The 21,615-nt window shown below is 42.7% G+C and overlaps 2 protein-coding genes across 49 annotated transcripts in view; one reads left to right on the forward strand and one right to left on the reverse strand.

Moving 5' to 3' along the window:
- The window catches only part of ATP5MJ (ATP synthase membrane subunit j), an 819,915-nt gene that overhangs the window by 752,225 nt on the left and 46,075 nt on the right, over positions 1 to 21,615 (forward strand). Inside the window, exon 1 of one of the 47 annotated variants that reach the window (XM_050798472.1) lies at positions 8,612 to 8,615. The exons of the other annotated variants lie outside the window; for them this stretch is intronic. The gene's annotated coding sequence lies outside the window, so the exon portion shown is untranslated. Of the gene's footprint in view, positions 1 to 8,611; positions 8,616 to 21,615 lie in introns of those variants that run through there. 47 annotated transcript variants of the gene reach the window in all.
- The window catches only part of TDRD9 (tudor domain containing 9), a 127,485-nt gene that overhangs the window by 78,509 nt on the left and 27,361 nt on the right, over positions 1 to 21,615 (reverse strand). The window contains exons 3-7 of one of the 2 annotated variants that reach the window (XM_050798360.1): positions 15,675 to 15,772; positions 12,441 to 12,662; positions 10,858 to 10,980; positions 7,716 to 7,796; positions 2,845 to 3,009 (exon numbers count right to left, since the gene is read on the reverse strand). In XM_050798360.1, coding sequence (XP_050654317.1) covers positions 2,845 to 3,009; positions 7,716 to 7,796; positions 10,858 to 10,980; positions 12,441 to 12,662; positions 15,675 to 15,772 — 689 coding nt within the window. The remainder of the gene's footprint in view (positions 1 to 2,844; positions 3,010 to 7,715; positions 7,797 to 10,857; positions 10,981 to 12,440; positions 12,663 to 15,674; positions 15,773 to 21,615) is intronic. The other variant, XM_050798361.1, reaches the window with a different exon arrangement.

A 21,615-nucleotide genomic window follows, 5' to 3' on the forward strand; every position in this document is an offset into this window, starting at 1 on the left:
ACACAAACAAACTGAAAAGACATCCCATGTTCATGAATCGGAAGAATAGATGACTGACTGACTGATTCACTAATTAAGGTCTTGTTCTGTTGCTCAGGCTGGAATGCAGTGGCACAATCATGCCTCACTGCAACCTTGAATTCCCAGGCTCAAGGGATCCTTCTGCCTTAGCCTTCCAAGTAGTTGAGACTGCAGGAATATGCCACCGTGCCTAGCTATTATAATGTTTTTAATTTTTGTAGAGACAGCATCTCACTATGATGCCCAGGCCAGTCTCAAACTCCTGGGCTCAAGTGATCAGCCCACCTTGGCCTCCCAAAGTGCTGAGATTACAAGTGTGAGCCACTGTGCCTGGCCATGAATTGGAAGAATTTATACTATTAAAATGACTATACTACCCAAAGCGATGTAAGATTCATACAATTCCAATCAAAATACCAATGACATTCTTCACAGAAATGAAAAAAAAAATCCTAAAATTCATATGGAACCACAAAAGATCTCACAAGCCAAAGCAATCCTGAGCAAAGAGAACAAAGCAGGAGACATCACATTACCTGACTTCAAAATACACCACAACGTAACCAAAACAGCATGATATTGGCATAAAAACAGACACACAGATGATCAATGGAGCAGAATAAAGAACCCAGAAACAAAATCACATATTAATAGCCAACTGATTTTTAAGAAAGGCATCAAGAACATTCACTGAGGAAAGAACAGTCTCTTCAATAAATGGTGCTGGGAACACTGGATATCCAGATGCAGAAAAATAAAACTAAACCCCTCTCTCTCAACATACACAAAAATCAACTCAAAATGGATTTAAGACTTAAACTAAATCCTGAAACTATGAAGCTACCAGAAGAAAACATACGGAAAATGTTTCAGGACATCTGTACAAAGATTTTATGGCTAAGACCTCAAAAGCACAGACAGCAAAAGTAGACAAATGAGATTATATCAAACTACCAAGCTTCTGCACAGCAAAAACAAAAAAAAAAACAAACAAAAAAGAAGCAATCAACTGAGTGAAGAGACAATCTGCAAAATGGGGGGAAACATTTGCAAACTATTCATTTGACAAGGGACTAATACCCAGAATATACAAGGAGCTCAACAGCAAAAACAATCCAATTTTTTTTTTTTTTTTTTTTTTTTTTTTGAGATGGAGTGCAGTGGCACAATCTTGACTCACTGCAAGCTCTGCCTCTCGGGTTCACGCCATTCTCCTGCCTCAGACTCCCAACTAGCTGGGACCATAGGCGCCTGCCACCACGCCCGGCTAATTTTTTTGTATTTTTTAGTAGAGACGGGGTTTCACCGTGTTAGCCAGGATGGTCTCGATCTCCTGACCGCGTGATCCACCCACCTCAGCCTCCCAAAGTGCTGGGATTACAGGTGTGAGCCACTGTGCCCGGCCCAAACAATCCAATTTTTTTAATGGGCAAATAATTTATCTGAAAAGACATTTCTAAACAGAAGACATACTACTGGCTAATACATGAAAAAATGCTCAGTATCACTAATTGTCATGGAAACGCAAATCCAAACCATACTGAGATATTATCTCACATGTGCCAGAATAGCTATTATCAAAAGACAAAGGCTGGGTGCAGTGGTTCACACGTGTAATCCCAGCACTTTGGGAGGCTGAGGCAGGAGGACTGCTTGAGCTCAGGACTTCAAGGTTTCAGTGAGCTATGATGGTGCCACTGTACTCCAGCCTGGGTGACACAGCAAAACCCTATCTCTAAAATAAATAAGTAAAAATAAAAGACAAAATACGACAAATGCTGACAAAAATGCAAAGAAAGGGGAACTCTTGTATACTGTGGGTAGGAATGTAAATTCGTATAGCCTTTATGGAAAACAGTATGGAGGATCCTCAAAAAACTAAAAACAGAACGACCATATGGCCCAGCCATCCGACTACTGGGTATATATCCAAAGGAAAGAAAAACAATATGCTGAAGAGACAGCTCCACTCTCACGTTTACTGCAGCATCAACCTAGGTGTACATCAAGAAATGAACGGATAAAGAAAATTTAGTATATATACACAATTAAATAAAGCCATGAAAAAAGAATGAAATCCTACCATTCTGGGCAACATGGCTGAGTGAAGTTGGTGAAATAATTCAGGCACAGAAAGATAAATACCATACATTCTCATTCAAATGTGGATGCTACAGAAGTAGAGAGTAGAAAAGAAGTTACTAGAGACTGGGAAGGGGAGGAAATAGGAAGAGGTTGGTTAATGGACACAAAATTATAGCTAGATAAGAAACAACTTCTAGCGTCCTTTTTAAAAAGAGATGAGGGTCCCACTGTGACTGGAACTACAGACGCCCACCACTACGCCCAGTTTTCGTGTTCTAGAGCACCGTGGGGTGACTACAGTTGACAACAACTTATCGTTTATTTTCAAATAGCTAGAAGAGAGGATTTTAAATGTTCCTACCACAAAGATAAATGTTAATGATAATTAACAATGATAAATGTTGGAGATGATGGATTTGCTAATTACCTTGATTTGATCATGACACATTATACCTATGTATCAAAATACCACACTATACCCCATAAATATGTACATGTAGTATGCATCAATTTTAAAATAATCATGTTTTCGCAGGGCCTTACAATCATAAGTGATGAATGCAGGTTTGATCAAATACAAAAGTATGCTCACTATTGGGAGGTGGAGGCGGGCAGATCACAAGGTCAGGAGATCAAGACCATCCTGGCTAACACGGTGAAACCCCGTCTCTACCAAAAATACCACACAAAAAAAAAAAAGTACACTCACTATAAAAGAAACAATGCATTCCAACATACCTTGCTATGATGAATGTGCCCCAAATCATTAAGATAATACTCTTCAACTGAATGGGGCTTGCCTTCCACTTCAAAAATATATGCAGGATTCATCTTGTTTTGAACAGGAACGGCAAAGTAGTCTGCAAACTCTTTACAGTTGATGGTAGCCGACATCAGGACTACCTACAGAGTAAGAGAAAACATTAAAATAAAACAGTGAGAATAATAACCAAATTAAATACTTCTAAAATTACAGGCTTTTCTTCTGCTTCATTCCTTATTTAACAACTTTTGAGACTTTAAAGAGACCACCTTGATTTAATCGCTAGTGTAATTATTGTAGTTTAATCAGAGATACCAACTTTTACCATTTCTCTTCAAGTACCTTATCAAGTGATAAATTTTATCTCCAATAAGGGTAAATTAAAATCATTTATCTGAAAGAAAACTTCACATCAGGAGACTAATTTTAAAAAAGAATATGGCCCAGGCAAATAAAGACACTGTGGCTCACACCTATAATCCCAGCACTTTGGAGGCTGAGGTGGGAGGACACTTGAGCCCAGGAGTACAAGACCAGCCTGAGCAACAACAGGAGACCACTGCCTCTACAAAAAAAAATAGTAATAATAAATTAAAAATAAATTTAAAAAAAAGAGTAAGGCCAGGTGCCATGGCTCATGCCTATAATCTTGGACCAAGAGTTTAAAACCAGCCTGGGCAACATAGTAAGACTCCATCACTACAAAAACTTTAAAAACAGCTGGGCATGATGGTGCCCTCTTGTAGTCCCAGCTACTCAAGAGACTGAAGTGGGAGGATCACTGGAGCCAAGGAGGTCGGGGCTGCGGTGATCTATGATCACACCACTGCACTCTAGCCTGGGCAACAGAGCAAGATCCTGTTTTTAAAACAAAATTTAAAAATAAATTAAAAAGAATAAGTTACTCTATGATGTGTTCCAGAGAAATGACAGAGTAAACCAGCAAAGAAGACAGGGGATCTAGAAAACTCTAGCTCCAACTCAAGAAACTGGAGAAGTCCCAGGACAACAGTGGTGCAGTAGCAGAGGAACAACCCCAGACTGGGGCAAGATGACTGACTGCAGCTTTCAGTTTTGTCAAAAAGCAAATATGAAATGATATCCTTAATAAACTCAGCCATGAATGACAGGGGCAGTGCATACAGCACAAGATGTGCCTGGAGAAGGTGGCTGATTACGGAGGATCTCCCAGCTCAGCAGTCTCCACAATGCTATGTGGTGAGTGGGCACAGCAGTCCGGCTGGCTGCTCACCACCTACTGTACATCTCAAGTAGAGTTATCGAAATGGAAATCCTAGCCAAAAAGTAAATTTTTTTTATTTTTTGAGACAAGTTCTGGCTCTATCGCCCAGGCTGGAGTGCAGTGGCGTGATGTCAGCTCACTGCAACCTCAGCCTCCTGGGCTTCAGTGATCCTCTCACCTCAGCCGCCCAGGTAGCTAGGACTTCGTAGAGGCGAGGTTTCGCCATGTTGCCCAAAGCCTGGTCTCAAACTTGTGAGCTCAAGCGATCTGCCCATCTTGGCCTCCCAAAGTGCTGGGATTACAGGCGTGAGCCACCGCACCCAGCCAAAAAGTAAACATTTCATATAAGCATTGTTGTTGCAGTTATCGAGTAAAGAAAACATCTGTATTTTCCCCTTTAGAATGAGATACAAATGGTAAAAACTGTACAGACTAAAACTCATTTTGAGAAGAGATGGTCTGAAGTTAAAAAGAATGCTCTGAGAAGCCACTTGGAGTGGAAGAGTGGCTCTTAAGGGACACACCCCAGTCACCATAAATATCTCTAAACTGGGTTTTAAGGAACGATGAGGCTAGTGAATTGCAGGACACTGAGTGCAGCCTGCAAACAAGAGGCCAAGCCTGGAATGCTAGGAGCAAGGAGGACTCAGCCTGGCGACCAGCCTCCCTCACCCACCCTCCCCTGCAGCCCTCTGCCTCTTCTCCAAACAGACAAGTCAGCAGACACCCAAGACAACTGCCTGTCTGGAGTAGGCCTGAGCTGAATCCAGTCAGCTAGAGGTGACAGCAAGGTTAGTGGCTGGAGGATGGTATAGAGGAAGCACTGAGAGGAAGCCAGGTCAGGGGAACCACAGGGACCTAAAGGTTGGCGGGAGAGGTAAGGGGAGGCCTTAAAGCCCATGTGCCCATGCCCCACACCCAGGTCCCCTTGACAACGGCACTCTCTTTAAAAGCTAATAAAGATTTTTTTAGAGTTTTTTAAAACCCTCTTACGAAACCATCTAGAATATAGTGTCTAATTTCTTGGCCCAACTACATGTACCATATAAGTTTCTATATCAAGAAAATATGCTGCTTCATATATTTGCTAATAATTCATGAACATAGTGAAACTGACAACCCATTTCTTACAACTTATGAGTACCAAATTCCTTACCACCATGTCCATCGGTGTAGGGTTTTTTTTAACCCAATAAACACTTTAAGTCTCTTTACCACTGAAAAAATGTGTAACCAACTCATTATTCCGACTTGAGTAAAAAAGAAGTGTCTTAAATTACATTCAAGAAAGGTCTCAATGTGAATAATCTTCAATGACAGCTTGGTTAAGATTCCAAAAAGGACTGAAATAGCCAAACTCTCTCATTCATTTCATGATCACCTCAAGCAATGAGACAACTGATTGCAAGTGTCAGCTTCCATTCATTCAGCACCCACCACGTGAAAAGATGAACATTCTAAGGCAGAAGCTTCCCCACTTGGGGACATGGGAAAGAGAAAGAGAAATGTTTTCCTCAACAAATAAACACTTGAAGACAAAATGCTTTATGGTTTAGAAAGCAACTGTTTTCCAATAACAGCAAATCCCTTAGCAGCTCCATCACAGAATAACTGAATATCCCAACCATGTGGCCTTTTATCAAGCTGTTTCCCACAGACCTCTGCTTAGCACAGCTGGGTTAAGGTTGACCTATGAGTCGACTTGTTTAGATTGCACAATTATTCTAAACCCTTTGCCATTTTGGCCTAGTCCACACCTTCTTCCTTTTTGTTCAAATAAGAAGTAAATGATATTTATCATTCCCATCAACCTTCACTTAACTTACGTCTCTCAAATAGTAGTACATATTCTGTTCTCAAACTTTAATGCACTTTGGTGCTATTTCGAACCCAGGGATTGCAGATTAACTCACTTACTTTTTGTTTTGTTTTTGTTTTTGTTTTTGTTTTTGAAATGGAATCTCTCTCTGTTGCCCAGGCTGGAGTGCAGTGGCACAATCTCAGCTCACTGCAACCTCCGCCTCCCGGCTTCAAGCAATTCTCCTGCCTCAGCCTCCCGAGTAGCTGGGATTATAGGCACCCACCACCATGCCTGGCTAGTTTTTGAGACAGGGTCTCATCTGTTACCCAGGCTGGAGTAGAGTGGCACAATCACAGCTCACTGCAGCCTGGACCTCCCAGGCTCAAGCAATTCTCCATCAGCCTCCCGAGTAGCTGGGACCACAGACACACACCACTATGCCCAGCTAATTTTTGCATTTTTTGTAGAGATGGGATTTAGCCAGGCTGGTCTTGAACTCCTTGGGCTCAAACAGTCTGCCCATCTTTGCCCCCGCAAACTGCTGGGATTACAGGTGTGAGCCACTGTACCACCCAGCTTCATTCACATAACTTTAAATTAAGGTACTTAACCAAAAGCAAAGCTCAAAACCCAGCATGTCATTATAGTTAACTACTATTAGACCATTTTCTGCAGCCTGGAGAAAATATGAGAATTTAAGGCAACGTAATAACCAAAAAGTATCCATACTCTGATCATAAAAGAATTCCCTTTAGTCCGCTTCCTGGCAAGATCTGGTGTCCTACACATGATCATGAATTTTAAGAGTCATCAGTTTCAAATATTTCTATTAAAATACAGTCAGCCCGGCCACATGCAGTGGCTCACACCTGTAATCACAGCACTTTGGAAGGCCAAAGCAGGCAAATCACTTGAGGTCAGGAGTTCGAGACCAGCCTGGTGCAAAACCCCATCTATACCAAAAAATACCCAAAAAAATTAGCCTGGCCTGGTGGCAGGTGCCTGTAGTCCCAGCTACTCAGGAGGTTGAGGCACGAGAATTGCTTGAACCTGGGAGGCAGAGGTTGCAGTGAGCTGAGATCGCACCACTGCACTCCAACCTGGGCAACAGAGTGAGACTCCATCTCTAAATAAACAAACAAACAAACGAACAGCCCTAGACTGGGCACGGTGGCTCACATCTGTAATCCAAGCACTTTAGGAGGCCGAGGCGGGTGGATCACGAGGTCAGGAGATCGAGACCATCCTGGCTAACACGGTGAAACCCCATCTCTACTAAAAATACAAAAAATTAGCCAGGTGTGGTGGCGGGTGTCTGTAGTCCCAGCTACTCGGGAGGCTGAGGCAGGAGAATGGCATGAACCTGGGAGGCGGAGCTTGCAGTGAGCCAAGATCACGCCACTGCACCAGCCTGGGCGGCACAGCGAAACTCCGTCCCAAAAAAATATATATATAGTCAGCCCTCTGTATCCAGATTCTGCATTTGCAGATTCAACCAACTAAAAATCAAAAATATTCAGAAAAAAACAAAAATATGAGTTTAAACAATAGAGTACAGCAACTATTCACATGATAGTGAGTACTGGAGATAACCTGGGGTGACTTGGGGCGTATGGGGAGACATGCGACATGCAAATACTTTACTGTGCCGTTTCATGGAAGGCACTTGAGGGTCCTCAGACTTCAGTATCTGTCGGGGGTCCCAGAATCCTCTATAGACACCAAGGGACTATAGAGAGAAACAAAACTCAACAATAAGTCTTACCCCTAAATAAGTCTGTTACTCACGAAATCAAATTTACCTTCACAAAACGTGAATTTGTTCTTAAGAGTTTGCGGACTACCAACAGCAGGAAATCCATTTCTTCTGTTCGTTCGTGTACCTACAAAATAAAAAAGGGGGCACCCCCACATGACATCAGGCAACACACATCACTGCTGACAGAAAGGCACCCCTGGGGGAATGGGGACTAAACCAGTTGTCTCTGCTAAATGCAGTTCCTCAGGGGGCTGGTATAACTCCTGGTTAAGGGGAAGCAAAGAGCATCGGCCAACAGACCACAGACCACCCACTCAGTCACAGCCTCCAGTGTTTCTCCTTAGGCCCCCCGGGAGAAGGCAGAGTAATGTTCGGCACCCTCACCCCTGCTCATTTACTGCCAACTGTGCCCAAGGTTGCTGTGACAACCAGAAGCCTCTCCACCTACCTCAAGCACAGAGAACCACTGGGCCAGCCTCCCACGGCCCCTGCTTGCCACAACCCCTGCCAGGTCTGCAGGTACACTGTCATCTCAGCAAGCAAGCACAGGGTCAAAGACGTGCTAGTCTAACACTGACCGGGAGCCATGTGACCCCTACAGGACACATTCCACAATGTGCATAACTGCAGTTCACAAGGGTGGGCAAGGGCTGGTCCTGGAAAAGCTGGGTCAGTCACAATCAGGTAAACCAGAGCAAGGTTAGGACCCAAGGTCAGTGGTGCTGACACTCGGGGACAGCAGTCGGGGAGGCAGCACCTCAGACAGACCTCAGACAGACCTTGCAGCCCTCGCAGACAGAGACCTCAGTCAGAACCATCCCAGGATCCACAGTCCCCCAACCCCGCCCCACCCCAGAACCAGCTAGCACCCAAGGGCTAGGCAGCCTATTTTTCTAAAGAAGCCAGTTACTCTAGAACTTAGGAAATGTCAATGTACAAGGGGACAGTAAGATTCTATTCTGTGACATTTCTCGGCCGAAGTGGAGAGATAATTATTAAGTTTCAAAGAGGGAGTTCTCCTTTCCTCAGTGTAAGAGGTGAAAGGATTTAGTCTGTAAGTAATTCTAATTCTATTCCAGACCCCACTATCTTCTGAACTTCCCACTGAAGGAGATGTCTAAGAAGTAGCATAGAGAAAAGAAAAACAAAAATCAGCAGCTGAAAGGTATTTAATACCATCATAAATCTCGTGCTGTCCCTTGACTTCAGAACGCTTCCTCAGCACAAACATCCTCTCTTTTACTTGAGAAGAAAAATCAAGGCTATCATCAGCAAAGTGAGCTCTCCTCAGCTTGTGGCAGTCTCTCCTGAGTTTATACACCCATCATCTCCCCTCTGCCCGGTGGCCCACTGGCTCCAGGTTCCCTGCACCAGCCTTTCTAACACATAAACACGCACACATCAGCAGATGTGTCTCCCCAGTACTCATTTTTATAACCTCAGCCCCTTAGGAGGCACCTTTTCCATAGCAGTACTCAAACAAATGTTTATCGAATGAATGATATGCCTAAAGCTAGTTTATTCTTAAGAGCTGGAAAATTAAAAACATTATTCCATTTGAAACTGGCTGGTCATCTTCAACGTTTGTTCTTGTATTTATTTTGAAATTCAAATAATCCCAGATAATGCAAACGATACTATATGTAAACCTAAAACTTCAGGTAGTTGAATCCAGTCCATTCATTTATGAAGCAAATAATCCCTGGGGCATCTACTAGGTGCTGACACCGCACTGGACAAAGGCAGAGCAGGAAGTTGTCGGAATGGCGCGATAGTCTTCTGTGGGTTACCACTCCCCGGTAGGGCAAGCTCTTGAAGAGAAGAGCTAACTTTTGCTCAGCTATTATGGCAGAGCTTGAGAAAAGGATATAGTCAATAACACAGTATTGATTGATTCATCTGTGTCATTCAAGTATGTGTGTGCAAAGGCCACGTAGGCAGAGAAATATGTCAGACACACAGAAAATAAATTCAGGCACTAGCAGCACAGGCTCTAGAGTCAACTACCCAGGGATGAACCCAGCAACATCACTGATTACTTGTGGCCTAAGTGCTGAACTTTCTTAAACTTTAGTTTCCTTTCATGTAAAGTGGGCTCAATTATACTAAAAAGCCCAATGAAAAACTGTTATAACCTTCATAATGTCATCTTTTGGCATATTATCTATTAAATCTGAATTTGATCTCTACCTACTATAAAGATATTAAAAACTGCCATAAGTCATAAAAGAAAATTCTGAACCGTATTATATATTACCCTATTTTGTAAGAAACAGTTGATCATTTTCACCCTCTCCTACTGTCCCACGAAATGCCCTATAATAATTTAAAACCAAGTGTCTGTACATACGATCACAAACGCACTGACTCAGCTCTACCTGGAGTACATGTTGTATTATTAGTTGTCCCACGCATCAAAATAGAGTAGGGAGACACTACTCTAAACAGTTGCCCAAATGGGTTTATCCTTTTGGTTGCTATTGTTGTTTTGAGACAGTCTCGCTCTATTGCCCAGGCTGAAGGGCAGTGGCGCAAACTCAGCTCACTGCAACCTCCACCTCCCAGGTTCAAGTTATTCTCCCACCTCAGCCTCTCAAGTAGCTGGGACTATAGGAGTGTGCTACCACACCCAGCTAATCTTTTTTTTATTTTTGTATTTTTAATAGAGATGGGGTTTCACCATGTTGGCCAGGCTGGTCTCGAACTCCTGACCTCAACTGATCCATTCACCTTGGCCTCCCAGAGTATTGGGATTACAGGCATGAGCCAGTTGCCCAAATAGTTTGATTTCAGATTCTATTAAACACTCTAGCCTCATCTCACAACCTCTCACAAATCCTATTTATTTGCTGATGTGTCTAATTCCTCTAGAAATAAGCCAAGCTTCCCAAACAGAATTACTGATAAGGTTTAAAACACAAGAGTTTGAGGAAGAACCATTTCCAAAGTTCCTGGGAAAGTTGTTCAAACCCAACATTCCCCACCAAAAAACTCATGTTTAAAATATAAACAAAGTAAAAAAAAAAAAAAAAAATTCCATCCTTACTGAGAAAAGTCCAGAAAGTAAAGGGGAAGGAAAAAACAAAGAAAGCTGAGACAGGCACAAAGACAGGGTTCACAATACTCTAAGAGAGTTTTTTTAAGAGAGATAAATATGACCTTTATAAGTAGATGACATTACTTACTTCATCAATGATGATATGTGTGAATTCCATCAAACTCTTGGCACTAACTACTTTCTGAAGCAGGACTCCAGTTGTCATATAAATTAGCCTCGTGTCCTCCGTTGCTATTTTCTCTAGCCCTACCTAAAATTGGAAATGGAAAGGAAAAAAGAGGAAAAAAAAGTGATGTCCATTTTATTAATATAATGGAGGTAAGAAAGGGAATGAAAAATTATGGCATTTCAAAAGATACACAGGCTCCAAATTAAAAGTGACATTCTCAAGTCAATTTTCTTTTTTTGGGGGGAGAGAGGGGCAGGGGTTGGCTCATCTAATCACATTACTATAACATTTTTAGGTTAAAAAAATGTGTATCAAGACATCTTCTAGATTACAGAGATATTATTAAAAAGATAAAATTATAAGTCATAAGCATGAGAATTCTCACTGCTTTCCTATTCAACTGGAAAGAAATTACAATTTATTTTCAAGAAATTCCTTTTTTTTTTTTTGAGACAGAGTCTCACTTTGTCACCCAAGTTAAGAGTGCAATGGCGCGATCTCAGCTCACTGCAATCTCCACCTCCTGGGTTCAAGCAATTCTCATACCCCAGCCTCCTGAGTAGCTGGAATCACAGGCATGTGCCATCACGCCTGGCTAATTTCTATATTTTTAGTAAAGATGGGGTTTCACCATGTTGGCCAGGCTGGTCTCCAACTTCTGACCTCAAGTGATCCGCCCACTTCAGCCTCCCAAAGTGCTGGGATTATAGGCGTGAGCCACCGTGCCCGGCCTTATTTTCAAGAAATTCTGTTTCACTACTTTTTTTTGTTTGTTTGTTTGTTTGTTTGTTTTTTGAGACGAAGTCTCGCTCTGTCGCCCAGGCTGGAGTGCAGTGGCACGATCTCGGCTCACTGCAAGCTCCGCCTCCCGGGTTCACGCCATTCTCCTGCCTCAGCCTCCGAGTAGCTGGGACTACAGGCGCTGCCACCACGCCCGGCTAATTTTTTGTATTTTTAGTAGAGACGGGGTTTCACCGTGTTGGCCAGGATGATCTCGATCCCCTGACCTCGTGATCCGCCTTCCTCGGCCTCCCAAAGTGCTGGGATTACAGGCGTGAGCCACCGCGCCCGGCCTGTTTCACTGCTTTTTAAAACTATGCCACAGTTCTCTTCTATAAGCAACTGTTTTTTTTGTTTTGTTTTGTTTTGTTTTTTGAGACAGAGTCTCACTCTGCTACCCAGGCTGGAGTGCAGGGGCGCGAGCTTGGCTCACTGCAACCTCCACCTCCTGGGTTCAAGCAATTCTCCTGCCTCAGCCTCCCGAGTAGCTGGGACTACAGGCATGTGCCACCACACCCGGCTAATTTTTGTATTTTTAGTAGAGACGGAGTTTCACCACGTTGCCCAGGCTGCTCTCAAACTCCCAACCTAATGTGATCCGCCCGCCTCAGCCTCCCAAAGTGCTGGGATTACACACATGAGACACCACTAATTTTCAGCAGAAAATGGTCACATACTATCAACTTACACAGAAAAAAACTTAACGAAATTAAGAAATAGATAGCTGGCTCTCTTAGTCCCTCCATCCCTCCCGGTCTCACCTGGTAGCCCACCACACCCCCCAGGGTCCAGGCACGCTCTTTACTGATCCACCTGGCGATGCTGCTTGCCCCTATCTTCCGGGGCTGGGTGACCACAATGCTGCAGTAGGCGGAGCGCTGAACGTAGTGGTCCAAGATATACTGGGGGAGCTGAGTGCTTTTACCGCTTCCTGTGGCCCCATGTATAATCACCACGGAATTACTTTCTATCAAAGACACAACCTAGAAGTTTAAAAAATTCTTTCAAAATCAGCACAAAACGTCAGTGTAAAGTATCACCTATATTAGGAAGTCTTTCAGGATTTATTTTTCTTTTTTTTTTTTTTTTTTTTTTTTTTTTTTTGAGACAGAGTCTCGCTCTGTCGCCCAGGCTGGAGTGCAGTGGCCGCATCTCAGCTCACTGCAAGCTCCGCCTCCCGGGTCTACGCCATTCTCCTGCCTCAGCCTCCCGAGTAGCTGGGACTACAGGCGCCCGCCACCTCACCCGGCTAGTTTTTTGTATTTTTTTTTTTTTTTTTTTTTTTTTTGAGACGGAGTCTTGCTCTGCCGCCCAGGCTGGAGTGCAGTGGCCGCATCTCAGCTCACTGCAAGCTCCGCCTCCCGGGTCTACGCCATTCTCCTGCCTCAGCCTCCCGAGTAGCTGGGACTACAGGCGTCCGCCACCTCACCCGGCTAGTTTTTTGTATTTTTTTTTTTTTTTTTTTTTTTTTTTTTTTTGAGACGGAGTCTTGCTCTGCCGCCCAGGCTGGAGTGCAGTGGCCGGATCTCAGCTCACTGCAAGCTCCGTCTCCCGGGTTCACGCCATTCTCCTGCCTCAGCCTCCCGAGTAGCTGGGACTACAGGCGCCCGCCACCACGCCCGGCTAGTTTTTTTTTTTTTATTTTTTTAGTAGAGACGGGGTTTCACCGTGTTAGCCAGGATGGTCTCGATCTCCCGACCTCGTGATCTGCCCGTCTCGGCCTCCCAAAGTGCTGGGATTACAGGCTTGAGCCACCGCGCCCGGCCGTTTTTTGTATTTTTTTAGTAGAGACGGGGTTTCACCGTATTAGCCAGGCTGGTCTCGATCTCCTGACCTTGTGATCCGCCCGTCTCGGCCTCCCAAAGTGCTGGGATTACAGGCTTGAGCCACCGCGCCCGGCCCAGGATTTATTTTTCTTTCATCTTAAAGTTTTTGTTTGGTTTTGTTTTGAGATGAAGTCTCGCTCTATTGCCCAGCCTGGAATGCAGTGGTGCAATCTGGGGTCACTGCAACCTCTGTCTCCTGGGTTCAAACGATTCTCATGCCTCGGCCTCTCAAGTAGCTAGGACTACAGGCAGGTACCACCACACCCAGCTAATTCTTGTATTTCTGGTGGAGACAGGGTTTATTTCACCATGTTGGCCAGGCTGGTCTCAAACTCCTGACCTCAAGTGATCCGCCCGCCTCAGCCTCCCAAATTGCTGGGATTACAGGTGTGAGCCACTGTGCCCAGCCCTAAAGTTATTAATTAACCATTCTAAACACAACACAAGAGAGCAAAGAGGTGACAAACACTTGCCACACCTAAATGCAACTCTACTACCTATTTAACAGTAATTGGTGGCTGGGCACGGTTGCTCACACATGTAATCCCGCAATCCCAGCACTCTGGGAGGCTGAGGCAGGCAGATCACGAGGTCAAGAGATTAAGACCATTCTGGCCAACATGGCGAAACCTCGTCTCTACTAAAATTACAAAAATTAGATGGGTGTCGTGGCGCACACCTGTAGCCCCAGCTACTCGGGAGGCTGAAGCAGGAGAATTGCCTGAAGCCAAGAGGCAGAGGTTGCAGCGAGCCAAGATCGTGCCACTGCACTCCAGCCTGGCGACAGGGCAAGATTCTATCTCAAAACAAACAAACAAACAAACAAACAAAACCAGTAACTAGTGATAGCTGTGGAAAAACCAGGCCAGGTTAACTCCAGCTTCCTGGGTCTCAATTGCTTCTGTAAAAATGAAAATGTAAAATTAGATTTCTATGGTTCTTACCAAGTTTCTATTATTTTAACATTTTGTAATGAATCTGCACATAATTCTACTGAACATGAAAAAAAGAGCTGTTACTACATTCAAGTGATTTTAAAATGTCATCTTAAATTCTTCAGACATATTTTTATCTATTAAATATCTATTTATTTATTTTTAGACACAGGTTCTAGCTCTGTCACCCAGGCTGGAGTGAAGTGGCACAATCATGGCTCACTGCAGCTTTGACCTCCTAAGCTCAAGCCATCCTGTCGCCTCAGCATCCCAAGCCAGGACCACAGGCATGTGCCACCATATTCCGCTAATTTTGCGGGGTATGTTTTGTAGAGATGTGGTCTTGCTGTGTTGCCCCAGGCTGGTCTGGAACTCCTGGCCTCAAGTGATCCTCCCACCTCCAGACATATTTGGAAACAAATAACTTCCACTTTTCCACTTACAGATTATATGCAGCATTTTTAAAACTCCACTCAAATTCCTCCTCCAGAACTCCCCCACCTCCACTCTAAACTTATTTAAACTCTTATCCTTCTAACAATTGATATGGTCAAGGAATACAAATTAATTTGAATACTGGCTTCTAATTTTTAGTTGCATGATTTACTCTAAAGCAAAGTAAAAATTAAATTTGAAACATTTCTAGTTTTATCTATAACTGCTTTTTCCAAAAGTCTAGTTAATAAAGGTTTCAATACGCTTACTTTTAACCATGCTTAATAACACATAAGTAATTAGGAACTTAATCATCCTACTGCTACATCTGCCTGGCATTGTTAATACAATGGTATGTTAATGATTGATTACATTAATCGACAGGTAGAGCCAACGCTGTAAAGAAAACCCAATGGAAATGCTAGGGTATGTCATTTGCTTCATAAAAACATTTAGCAGTGAGTTTCTTTAAACAAGAAGTTCTCCTGGGGAAGATGAAGTGTTTACTTACAGATATTTCGTGGAAGGAAAGACTAGATAAACTAAATGTTAGGAGATGTACTCAGGTGAAGACTAAATAAATTAAAGTACAGATCAAAAGAAAAGCCATCGATATGGCTACTACACAAAATCATCTCCAGGTAGCCCTGAACACACCCTCCTCTTATCCACCACAGAGCCTTGTATACCACAGAAGTGTTCACCTGGCAACTGGTAACTTTCAAATTAGAAACCAAAAGTATTGGGCCTCAGACATGTATTCAAACAGCAAAATTATAGTATAACAAAACAATTTTACCTCTTCCTTATATCGACTTATAGGCAAATCAGGATATTTATAAGTTGTCCCTGGGATGCACGTCACATTGCTTAATTTAGCCAAAGATGGCCTTGGACCTGGATTAAGTCAAAACAAACAAATATAATGCCATTTCTTATCTGGAAAAAGATAACTCAATGTTCTATCTAATCTATATATACAGCATACACACATACACACACCATACACACACAATCAAATACAAAAATACATTTTCTACAGGTTAAAACTGCCATCAGGGCAATACCAAAGACATGGAACGAACATAGGTATTCATCAGTGGTGAATTGGATAAAGAAAACATGGTATATATATACACCATGGAATACTATGCACCCATAAAAAAGAATGAAATCATGTCCGTTGCAGCAAGCAATATGGATGCAACTGGAGGCCATCATCCTAAGCAAATTAACACAGAAACAGAAAACCAAATATCACATGTTCTCACAACTGGGAGCTAAACCTTGGGTACACATGAACATAAAGATGGGAACAACAGCCACTAAGGACTCCAAGAGGAAGAGGGAGGGAGAGGCGAGGGCTGAAAAACTTCCTATTGGGTACTATGTTCACTATCCAGGTGATGGGATCAACGGAAGCCCAAACCTCAGCATCACCCAATACACCCTTGTAACAAACCTGAACATGTACCCCCGAACCTAAAATAAAATGTTTAATTTCTTAAGAAACTCCTCTTAGTAGCCCACTATTAATCTTGTCTAAAAGCAAACTGAGAACATTCCATCCCTCCATCACAGCCATCAACATTGCAAGCTCAGCACTACCTTCTAAATAGGCCTGTAAAACATGCACTCATTGCTGATTCAATGGTACCAAAACAGTTAAAGAGAAAACTTTCCCTTGAAATTTCAACAGAATGCATCAATTTAAGTGTGCATTCCCTGCTACTAAAATACATCAGTGGTAGCAATAAATAAATCAAACAATGTATGAAATACAGGTATGAGGAAAGGGGGCAGCTTGCCTCTGCTCAGGATGCATGATACAGAGTTCTGACAAGGCACACTCCTCTGCCCTCTTGTAAACATATGCCCTGCTCTCTGGCTGCACTGCAAATTCTAGACCTCTGGTCATCACTTGACAAACTGACAAATCATCAAAACTCACAGAAGACAAACTTTTGCTGAGAAATAAGTTTTACTTCCAAAATAAACTCTTAGCCAAGTTTAGCACCACACTCATTCCCCCGCCCACAGCTCACCTTCCCTTCCCATCAGCCCCTGGTTTCTGACCAGCATCTCCTGCTGCGTCACCCTCGGCCTTTCCTAATAAAACACACAACCAGGCTTCTCTCTTGCTTTCCTACATCTTTTCCCTACATATATTCCAATTTTCATAATTGGTCTAATAATACATAATTAAAATGTGGCTATTTTCCCACATTTGAATCAAAGTTATGTGGTCCCTGTTCTCAATTATATAAACAGGAGCCAGATCTGTCATACTTTCTCAAAGCAAAAATAGCTTCTTTGTGAGTAGCAGTGTTCTTCCTAAAACATTAGTGACCCCTAACTTGGGAAAGCTAAGTCCTGTCAATATGGCTTTTTTTTTTTTTTTTTTTTTAGACAGAGTCTTGCTCTGTTGCCCAGGCTGGAGTACAGTGGCGCGAACTCGGCTCACTGCAACCTCTGCCTCCTGGGTTCAAGCGAATCTCCTGCCTCAGCCTCCAAGTAGCTGGGATTACAGGTGCCCACCATCAAGCCCAGCTAATTTTTGTATTTTTAGTAGAGATGGGGTTTCACCATGTTGGTCAGGCTGGTCTCGAACTCCTGACCTTGGACTCCCAAATTGCTGGGAGTACAGGCGTAAGCCACCACACACACCCCACCTATGGCTTTTTAATCTTCTAATCAGCCTCACTAGTGATTGCCAAGTTCACTAACACAGGGATTTTCTTTCCATTGTCAAGTCTCACTTTACTTCCATTACTCTTCTCAGTGCTATGATAATTACTGATGCCTTCTTGTTTTCCCAGTTAGCATACCTAGGCCTTCTTGAACATAATAAAAGAAGGGGAAGAGAATCCACATGACCCTTGTGAATTGGACTGAGAGAAAGAAGCCCCTGAGCCCAGACGCAGCATGCAGACAGAGGGAGAGGCAAGTATTATAGTGAGGAACAGGGTGGGAGTAAGAAGCTGAGGAAGAGCTATTCAAAGGGGAAAGAAGGTGACAAAGATTCTTTTAGAAAGATGAAAAAGGCTGCAGCCACATTCGTTTTGCTAGAAGACTTCAAGCCCTGGCTCACATGCTGCTAAACAAGCCCTGTTACTTTGACAATATTGGCTTACATTACTTGATTACATGCATTTTGAAGGTTGCTACTTAAAGACAGAAATTTTACAGGAAAAAATTCCAGAAGTCCTAACAGTACTGTCTATATGATAGCCCCTTCTCCATGTAACGCAAAACACAAGCTGACGTTTTTAGGTCACTGGCTGAAGCAGACCCAGCACAAATCAAGTCCTGCCTCCGTGTACACTGCCAAAGGGCAGACAGGAAACCAAACAACAGAAATGTTCACAGCTGTGTGGTTTTTGCACCTTTGCATCAGCAACAGAATAAGAAGGAAAACCATGGTGGATAATTTAAGGCAAATCAACAAACTACACATGACAAAGCAAAAATCCAAAAATGGCATGAGAAATAGCTCAATCTTAAAATTGACTATTCTTATTTTCTTGCTATCTCTTTATCCTACATGATTAACAACAAAATATTTTACATGAACTGGGAAAAACTGGAAGCCATAAAAATTGCCAGTTCTCTTCACTAAGACACTCCACTATATCATCATCAACCAAATATGAAATCTAACCAAAAAGTTCAGCACTTAGAGGTTCTAAACTGTATGTAAGGAATTTTAACTGATAAGTATTATGTCAGCTCATATGGTGAACTTAAGACTTATCTTAAAATCTACACACTATATATTACAGAAAATAATTTTAATTACTGCATTACTGATTTGACCATAAAATTAAATCTTCAAAATAGATAATTATATATGACTTTTTCTGAGTATGACTAGTATTCTGAATACAAAATTAACTTGAAAGAATAATGTTTCCCTTTCAGTTATTAGACATTCCACATAGGCCATTCTCTTAAAACTAGAAGAAAAGCTAAAAGGAGGAAGCAAACAGCCACTAAATATATCACCACATTTAAAAGGAGGCAGCACTGTGGAATTTAACTACAATCTAAAGACTCTATCCCAGGTCAAATTCAAATTGTCATGTGAAAGCAACAGAACCCTTCAGGAGTCGACAATCTAGAACCAGGCTCACATTGTTAGGAAAGATTTCATTTATCAATGCAAATCAATCTCAGTTTTCAAAAAATGATTAATTTTTATGTAAAATGATTCTAATGTAATCTATAGAAATTCACTGAACGGGTATCCTTGGATTTCTATTTAGAAATAATTTTTAATATTTATAAGTGAAATAACACCTGTATCAGACCAAAATCAAAAGTGTTTTGAATCAAATTATTTTATAACTGGATATAACAAAATGTTCATGTTGAAACCTGTGGCACTGGACTAGAATTAGAGGCATCAGTGTAATCTCATGGTTTCAATAGAAATAGAAATAGCTTTGTGTCTGCGCGATACACACATGCACGATAACCTGACCTCACTTCTTCAATGCTCCAGAGGCACTTCAACACTTCAAAACATTTAGCAGACATGATGGTGACACCTTTATAGTCCCAGCTATTCACGAAGCTGAGGTTGCAGGATCACTTGAGCCTAAGAGTTCAAGGCCTGCCTGGGCAACATAGCGAGATCTCATCTCAAGGGAAAAAAAGTGGACAGCACCCCTCTGCCTCCTGTGGCCCCCTCCTTCACCCTGTGTCCAAGGCATCACCAATTCCTGTCCAGTTTGTCCCTCAACTGGCCCTACTTCTCCACTGCCATCCCCTGTCAAAGACACCATCAAGTCTCACCTGGACTAGGACAATGCCTCCAGTTCTCCTCAGGTCCACTCTGGCCCCCTCCAATCAATTCTCAAAAATATGACCAAAGTATTTCTTGTAAAACACAAATCTAAACACACGACACCCACTTCCTCCCTTCACAGTCATCCCAAGAAAAGCATGGAACCTTTCATAGCTTCCCACTGCTCTGAGTATTAAGACTAAAACTCTTAGTTACAGCCCATAGGCCCTGTTACTAGTCTTGCCTATCTCATCCAACCTCATCCCATACAAGTGTGTTAGTTTTCCACTGCTGCTGTCACGTTTTACCTCAGACTTAGTGGCTTAAAACATGCATTGATTCTCTTACAGTTCTGGAAGCAGAGGTTCAAAGATGTGAAGGACAAGGTGTTGGCAGGGCTGCTGGATCCTTCCGGAGGCTCTGTAAGGAAGAATCTATTTCCTTGCCTTATCAGCCTGGAGAAGCTGCCTGCATTGGCTCATGGCCTCTTCCCTGCATCACTCCAACCTATGGCTTCTGTTGTCACATCTACTACTGACTGATCTTCCTGCTTCCCACTAGGAAAAACCCTGTGATGACATTGGGCCCACCTGGAAAATCTTGTCATCTCAAGATCCTTAACTTATATCTGCAAAGACCCCTTTACCATGAAGGTGACATATTGACAGGTCCTGCGGATTAGAACATAGACCTCTTTAGGAGGCTATTAGCCTCCAGCTGACCCTGCCCAGCCCTCCCACACCCACTGTCTACTCCCTAGCAGCACTGGCCCCTCTCTCAGGGCTGGAATACCAGGCTTCCTTTCAGCACAAGGCCTCTGCACACATTTCCCTCCCAGCACCCCAACACTGCCTCGGTAAGGTTCACTCATCCTTCAGATCTAAGCCCAACTGTTACTTTCCTGACACCACAGCCCAAGTCAAATCCTTGTTTTATGCCCCCATACAGCTGCCTTTCAAAGAACTTATTTCCAAAAAGTATTTATTTGTGTAACTGGATGATTAAATGATCATCTCTATAATGATCAGAGATGATCAGAGTTAAAAGTCTTTTTTACTTGTCAAATTCTCGTTGTCTCATACAGCCCCTGGAACACACCTTGATAAATGTCAGTGGCTAAGCAGCCAAAACCTCCATAAGTAGCCAAAGCCATAGTTGATCCGATTGCCCCAAATATATTATGATACCATGCATAAAGAAAGCAAAGAGAGTTTCACATATGAACTTAAAAGTATGAGAGCAGACACTCTGAGTTACAGGCATTCATTTGTAATCTAGCTAGTCCTAAAGAGTGGTAATCCATCTGGCACGCTACAGGCCCAGCCTGCAAGGTGTGCCAGCTCCTGCCTGTGCCCCCGGGCCAGTACGTGAGTGTGACAAGAAGGATCACATCACACAGAGTCATCTATAAACTAACTAATGTGCTTTCCAAACAGAAGTATCAGATGATGGCTCTCTTTCCACAATAACACATATGGCTACTTAATACCACCAAAGCTGCAAAGTACTCTTCCTTTGTACAAAAGACCAAAGTCACCAATCCTCTTGTTCACTGTCATTTAAGAGATTCTTAAGACTTCCCATAGGTAAGCAACAATTCAATAAACATTCTTATACATACAACTTTGTACTTTTCTTAGCATAAGTAGAAACTGGACCAGAGATAACACACATTATGAATGCTCACTTCTGTTAATACACTGGGTTGTTCAGACAAATCTCCTTCCTGAGGTCAACTCAAGATGTTAGATGAAATACACAAACCTCTCCTTAAAAGCACCAAAGGGCTGATGAAATAGCAAGGAAACATCAGGCCAAAGCCTATGATGAGGCAAGAACACAGGAAGGGAGGCAAAGAATCAAAGGCTGCTTTTACCTTAAGGTGACAGATGTAGCAGAAATTAACCAGAATAGAGCATAGTGACCAAACAAATGAAAAACACAAAACTAA

The sequence above is a fragment of the Macaca thibetana genome, chromosome 7, assembly GCF_024542745.1.
Source record: "Macaca thibetana thibetana isolate TM-01 chromosome 7, ASM2454274v1, whole genome shotgun sequence".
In the NCBI taxonomy this organism is placed as follows: Eukaryota; Metazoa; Chordata; class Mammalia; order Primates; family Cercopithecidae; genus Macaca; species Macaca thibetana.